The sequence below is a fragment of the Calidris pugnax genome, unplaced genomic scaffold (assembly GCF_001431845.1).
Source record: "Calidris pugnax isolate Ruff unplaced genomic scaffold, ASM143184v1 scaffold24, whole genome shotgun sequence".
Classification (NCBI taxonomy): Eukaryota; Metazoa; Chordata; class Aves; order Charadriiformes; family Scolopacidae; genus Calidris; species Calidris pugnax.
Window position 1 is genome coordinate 6,448,557 of NW_015090922.1, and position 7,500 is coordinate 6,456,056.

General features: G+C 41.5%; 1 protein-coding gene across 6 annotated transcripts in view; it reads right to left on the minus strand.

Moving 5' to 3' along the window:
• Positions 1-7,500, minus strand: part of PROX1 (prospero homeobox 1) — a 59,754-nt gene that overhangs the window by 32,205 nt on the left and 20,049 nt on the right. For all 6 annotated transcript variants that reach the window (XM_014951125.1, XM_014951129.1, XM_014951127.1 and 3 more), the window contains one exon: positions 1,350-1,457. In XM_014951125.1, coding sequence (XP_014806611.1) covers positions 1,350-1,457 — 108 coding nt within the window. The remainder of the gene's footprint in view (positions 1-1,349; positions 1,458-7,500) is intronic.

Here is a 7,500-nt window from a genome sequence, read left to right on the forward strand (position 1 = left end):
CCCGTCCTCCTTTTTATAAATGTTGTCACCATCCGCTCAGCACACGGCATTGAATGAGAGGAACCTCCAAGGGCACGGCTGTGAGGGGGCAGAAGTGTTTTTTTTTTTTCTTGGCCCGCCGGCCCCCCCCGCGTTTTTTTTTTTTTTTGTGTGTGTTTAATGATTCTTGACCAGCCATTTAGCCTAGGAAGTGCCTGTGCTGCTTCCCCGCCACCCCCTCCCGTCCTCCTTTTTATAAATGTTGTCACCATCCGCTCAGCACACGGCATTGAATGAGAGGAACCTCCAAGGGCACGGCTGTGAGGGGGCAGAAGTGTACTGAGATGTGCAAGCGCATGCCATGGTAAATGAAAAAAAAAAAAAAAAGGGAAAAATTGCCAAGAAACTTGACCAAAGAGAACTGATCAGCAGAAACCGGGCCAAGTCCATGAACCTGTGGGATAATCTTCCACTAAGGCCCAAAAAAACCATACCCCAAAAGTGATGAAAAGAAGGATTTCTGTAATTTGTTCAGGAGGGGGGAATGTAACAAACTAATTTAAGCTAATGTAATGTTTATAAAGTTACTTAGATAATGACACCATGTATGCCATTATAATCATTAAAACCCAATCTATGTTTTTTTAAAAAAAAACTTAGATGATTAACACAAAATCAAGTTGATGTGAAGGAACAATTACTTTTAGAAAAAAAATCAGGAGGTCCTAATATTCTGTAGAATGAGGGAGGATGCAGCTGTATGTCGACAGCTTTCATATCCTCATTTGAATAATGTGGCCTGAATCTGTCACTTTATTCATCCTCCTTATGCTCAGTGTACTCTGCATCAACAACAAATTAAGTTGTAAATAAGAGACAATCATCACTTTTGTTTTTAAGCAGCTTCTGCATGGAGAATTTCAATGTACTGTTTCTTTTTGACAGAAAGAAAGGGATTCTACACTCTGCTTATGTAAGCACAAAAATGAGGAAACCAACCGAAATGAAACAATAAGGGAGCACTTCAGAACTGCTCCAAAATGTTCTTGGAAGTACATTTCTAACACCACCGAAATCTCCTTTTTTAATAGGATATATATAATGAAAACTATTTAACTTACGGCAATAATTATTCTTCCTTTGCTCTAAAATTTCAGTGATTTTTTTTGTTTTTTATTTAAAAACTCCCCCTTTCCCCACCTAGGCACAAGCAGAGTACACCTCAACAGGAAGAACAAGTGAATAATGTCAGCTGTAACCTTTGTGTACCCAGAAATATTATTAATCTCTAATATGATAACATGATACCATTTCATGAGCAAATACAGCATGCAGTAAGGACAGGGGGAGGGGAAAGAGAATTTTCTTACCTTTACATCTGAGAAGTAGGTTTTCAGCATATTGGAACTTGGGTACCGGGTGTAAAAGAACATGAGCTTGGCCTTTTTCAAGTGATTCGGCGACAAGCCTTCCTGCATGTAGGATTGAATTAGTAAAGGAAAACGCTGTTCTTGAGAAAGCTGTTCCTGAAGGTACAGAGCTATCAAAGTGCCCCCTTAAATACTCTCAGTTCCCCAGACTAGAGAAGAAAATACTAACATTTAAACTGCTGCGCTGTAATTTTCTGTGAAATAGCTACAGGAGGGATGTGAGGCCAATGTAACTTAAACCCCGTCTTTCCTATCAGTTTTGGTGCTGGGTCTTGGGAATCTTGCAAGTTTGTGGCATGTGTACCATACCTACGTTCACTTGTTGCTAAGGAAACAAATGCACCAAGAACGTGTGCCGCAGAAAACTTATCGGAAGCTTTTTCTCCCTCTCCTTCCCAATTCCAGCCAAAGTTTCTTTTTTCTCCCAGTGTTGTGCCACTTGCACAAAAGGCCTGTGAGACAACCGGAGGCCCTTTATCATTTTGAGCAATGTTTTGTACAGACACTACATTCCACCTGTTTCATCCGCGTCGATAAATTTTAACATCTTGAGTAACTCTCTCTAATCCTGCCGCTGCCTTGCTCCAGTGGCTGCCTTGCAAATCAAAGCAAAATTTGTACCAGGCAGAGCCCCTCTGTCGCTCAACACCCCCCCCCTCCCCAAAACTTGTCGCCTCCTGATTTACACAGTTAACTCCTCGGAGAACGACGCTGTATTTGGGGCTAACCGATCGATAAATGTGGGCTAGCAGATCAATAAATGGCCACTTACCCTATAAGGCAGCCTATTTATCCTGGAAACATCATTACCTTTTAGATCTGTAAACAGAAGCAACTAAAAGAGTTCCCAAGGGAATGTGAAGCTAACCATAACAATCTCGGCTTGCTGATTTTTCTCCCAGCTTCTTGGCTCTCTTTTGTGTACTGCGTGCTAGGACGGCTCTGGTCACATCTGTGCCGCAGGCTGGCCCTGCCATTTCCTCAGCAAATTAATGGCTTTATAATTTATCAGAAATGAAGATGCACGTGGAGAAAATCAATGTGGCCCCCACAAGGTCAATTAAGGGTCCTTCCCAGAAGCTTCTCTAAGGACTGTTTCTCCTGAACACAATTGTTGAAAATTTCTGCTGGGTTCACACCTTACGGTGGGGGGAAGGTCAACCAAGTTGACAGATGAGCTGCTGCCAAGGTGCCTCTTCCACCTTACGGCCAGGCGCACGTCGGCACAGAACATCTCATCCCAGGCCTCGAGACCCACACTAATTTTTATCAGCAGGCTACTGATGATTAGCTAGGGTTTTTTTTTTTCAACAGAATTCCTTTTTCTTTTATTTGGGAAATCTACTGAAACCCTCTCCCTTTATTTCAGTTACAAGGTTCGTTTTCAGATTGGAAAAATGTAGCATTTTTTAAAAAAAAAAAAAAGTCATTGACAATATTAGTTTAAAAACCTCTTATTATCTGCAAGTACATGGAAAACGGCTCAGCTGAACTTGCACTTTGTTTTAGATGCTTAATGATTACAAAGAAGATAATTTATGACTGACATACTTCTTGTGCCAAGAGAAGAGTTGAAAGAACCTCCAGTTACCTCCATTAGACTGATAGAGAAGTCTAAAAGAGCATTACACTCTGCAGTGCCATCTGTCAAAATACGTAAGTGAAATAATAGTAGCAAGCTGTCACCTATTGCTTAGTGATAAGAGTTTTAGACAAATCAAAACTTCTACGCCAGAAATCCATTTTGTTATGCGATCCTTTCAGGAAAGTGGGGGTCCAAAGGGGGACTCCAATAAGTAAAAAAAAAAAAGCCCTAAGTCTCCTTAATTTGCAATTGCTGTGATGCTGACAACATGTTAATACCAGGTTTGGCGTACATTCTCTTTCAGTGCAAGCTCAAAGACGGACTTAAACTTTCAAAAAAAGCTCTCATATTTGCTGGATTTAAGCATATTAGACAGTTGTCTAAGCATTTGGATTCCTTCTGCATTTAGGATTTTTAAATATTTTGTGCTCTAATGCCAGAGGATATTGATATTGAATGAAACATGTATTAAAAGATGTTCTGAGACTCAAATTCTCAGAAATCCATTTTTTATTAAAATTATACTTGTTCTTAAGCACTTGGCAGCCTTAAATCGATATCAAATATGCAACAAATCTGTCTATCTTGATCCTAAGGTTAACGCTTTACTGTGATAAAAGATATGATCTGTAATAATCTAGCAAAAAATAGTTAATGACAGACTTAAGAGCTAAGAATTAGATAACCCATTGCTATTTCAGAAAAAAAACCCGAACTGACCAATTGCTTAATTTCCTTTTTAAGTGCTTGGGCTGAAAAGCAACTGTTCTTCCAAGAAAGCACTAGCTGTTTCCAGGATACTTACACACGCACAATGACTCATGATGAAATAGATTCAGTAAACATACAGCTGTACCGAACACGAGCTAAGCCCCATTCAAGGCCAGGAAAGAAAACGAGCACAAATAAATATTAAGGAGTTAAAGGGAGGAGGGGTGCCGAATGGAACGCAAACAAGCTCTGTCCCAGCAGCTCGTGTGGCTTGCCTCAATTCTCTTAGCTATAGCTTTGTGAAGACAGATGACATTCAATTCTATGGGTAATGCAAAATAGACAATAACTGCTGAAACTTGAGCCAGCTGCCAGGTGTAAAAAAAAAAAAAAAAAAAAAAAGGAAGGAAAAAAAAAAAAAAAGGAGAGAAAGAAAAGATGATAAATCCATAAATTAATGAAAGACATCTGCTCAGGAACATAAAAGATCAGAGGAACAGTGTACTGCAGCTGAACCTAAAGCGGTGTTCAAACAACCTGAGAGTCTGGGCGCTGTGCGTTTACACAGCACATCGCAGCCTCACCTAACGCAGCAGCAAAAAGGCAAAACACTAAGAAATAAGAAGCGAAAGACTGGGAATGACACACACGCACACTTCTGTGTGTTTTAACTGGGGAAGCACAGGGGTGGCATTGCACAGCATTTGACTCATTTGCACTTCAATCCTCCCAGGTAATGCTCCTCTTTTGCAAAAACATTTTTCAGTGGAGATGATCTTTCACTCCTGTTACTCTCAGCCTGAGCTCCCACAAATGATCTAACAGGCTTTTCTAGCCCACACATGTATTGAGCTAAAGGAAAAGAGGTAAGAATAGGCTGTATCAGGTAAAAAATCTGCACTAGCAAAGCCAAGCTGCTCCTTAAGTTACACCTCCAGCGCTTTTAATCAGCAAAGCCCCAAATAGCTCTATCTCAGAGCATCTTCAAGACCCTCCAAAGAACGGGCTGGCTGGAAAGTATTTGTTCGTCGCCCAGGTTTTATCAACAGCACAGAGTTATCCAGTTTGCTGTACAATCGCGCTTTTTTTTTTTTTTTTAAGTTTAATTAGTTTAATTCTAGTCAGATGTAATAACTCCTCATTTCAAAATGTTGTAATTCACTAATTATAGCTTTCACATATTGGGACTGTGAAACTCATTCCAGTTGGATAGGAATTCTGTTTAAAAATAAAGAAAATTGTAGAAAGTTTCACTAACGTTTTAAAGCCCTCCTGCCAGGGAGAGCGTGCTAAACTTCTTCACCTTTACAGATGTCTTAACAGCACACAAACTACTGTTGTGCTTCAATTTTGATCTATGCAAATGCTTTGGGACTGAACAAGGCTATTTTTCTTGAGATGCAAAGAGGATGCATGACAAAGGAAGACCGTGCAGAAAAACAATTCGCTGTCTGTTTCTTCTGGAATTTGAATAAAACTTAATATTTGATTAAACAGATTAGCTTGCAAAGATACAGGCTGCATTCATGACCAAGATGGGAACTCATGCTGCAGGTGCATCTTATCTTGTTTAGCAACATACACAAACATTAACCATTTCCTTCTGCAATTCACCAAAGAACTTTCAGATACATTTAACAGGCGTTGGTGAAAAAAAAAAAAAAAAGAAAGAACAAAACTCTAAAAAAACCCCCAAAACAGGCTAGTTCACTGTTTTAGCTTACTAGTAAAACCTGAACTTGGCTGTATCTGCTAGTCTTATGTTCTCATCCTGGCTGTATTGTCCAGGAAAACAGATGTTGCTTTCTGCGGGGAAGAAAGATCTGCTTCTCTCAAGAAATATATTCCCTATATGTGTACATTCAACCACGTAAAATCAAAGCACCGCATCGGAATCGGCCACAAACAAACCAACATCCATACTGTGCCCTGCCCTGGACAAAAGATCCATCCCCACAGCTGAGCCATATACCAGGGTACACATTCTGCAAAAGCACTATTTAATAAATGTGCCTGTCCCAACTGGTCTGTATCTACACCCGGATCCAACTGGAGCCTGCAAGAGTGGCCAGGTGGGAAAGTCAGAGTGTTTTCTCAATGGCAGGGGCAGCAGCAGGGCACGGGAGGAGGAAGGGAATGGCTGTAGCACCCGGCGCTTCCCCTGGCTAAGCCTCAGAGCGGCGGGGGACTCTCACACCCCTGTTTTGGCAGAAGCAACCAGCTCCATTGGCGACCGCCAGTGAGAACGGGCAGGAGAAAGGGCGAGAAACGGCAGGGGTGAGGGAGAGATGCTCCACGGGTGGAGAGGGTCACGTGCAGCCCTAGAACTGCTCCTAGTTCACACGCTTGGCATTTTTCGGCTCTGATCGCTCCTCTCCCAGGATGGGAGAACTACTTTTATACAAAAACAATTAGTATGCCACTGTACTGTTTGGTAGAAATTACTTAATTGCTCTGGCCTGAGTCTTGCCCTCGGCTGCCACTCCTGTTGACCTCAGGAGTGCTTTCTGAGCATCACAGCTTGCATTTCAATACGCAAGATTTTCATTTTGGATCTCCAAAAGTAACTGGCAGTAACTGTGCGTGATGCCAGCATTAAACCGACTCCTCCGTTTTGCCATCGATGGTGAGCTGAAGATTTCCCTGCTACTGATGCAACATGGAGATCCTCTTTTGGCAAAGCGGTCCCTCAAATGTCATGTCCATTACCAGCTGGCTTTTTAAAACACTAACAACTAAGGAAGCTGCTCTCAAATGGGGAACCCTCCCATGTATAGAAATGGGACTTTTCATACAGGTCAGGCAGCAGCAATTCTTGACTCAGACTTGACCAAAGTTAAGTTGGTGGTGATGGGCTCTGGACCTCCAGCACTTGCCTTCATCCCAGTGGTGTCTGCTGCCAAGGGAAGGATGGAAAGTCCAGGTAACCAGTGGGTTGCAAGCCCTGCCAGCACCCTCCTGAGGATTTAACACATCTACCTGAAATATGATTAAATTTATCTAAATCCAACAGAGTTATTAATTGCCTAGAACATACCCAGTGATGGGGCAGAGCCTCATGCATCCGCCTTCGAGTGATACCCCTGGAAAGGGGACAAGTTCCTCAGCATCACTGCCATCATTCAGAGGGAGGCAGAGTTACTCGGTCACAATTACTTTCATCAGCTGAGGAACAAAATTAGCTGCATCTAAGGCTCCGCACTTGTGCTGTTGCCTTCTGCTGGGGTCTTGGAGCTGGGATAAAACATCAATTTATCCTTCATTCAAAATCCTCAATTTTAGCATTGGGCAGACGTGGCATTTTGTTCACTTTCAATACAACTGTACTTGGAAGAAAAATCTTTTGACCGAAAAGCACATTAGGGGAAAAGATGCAAGGAGTGGGAGGTGTTATTGCTAAAAAAGAAAAAAATAATAATTCTAGTACTAGTTTCCAGGAAAAAAGAAAGATCATGACTATGTCTGGATATGCCTAAATAAAGGCAGAGATGTATTTTTCTCCCTAGCTAAAGGCTGCTATTGAGCTAAAAAGAGATATTTTATTATCATCTTTTTTTTTAAGCAGGGGAAGTGTCCTGTAAATTTAATACAGCTGAAGTTTTATATTTAATTGTTCTCTCTAGCTTTCCAAAATAATTTGCTTTGTGTATGTTAGGACAAAAGATTTCTGTGTATGGCTGAACAGAGGTTAATCATGCATAGCAGGCAGCTGCACAAGGGCTGAGGAACAGACCTCTGGGTGGGGGAAAGAACTTGATGCAGCCTGAATATATCAGTACCTGTGTCTTTTGTGCT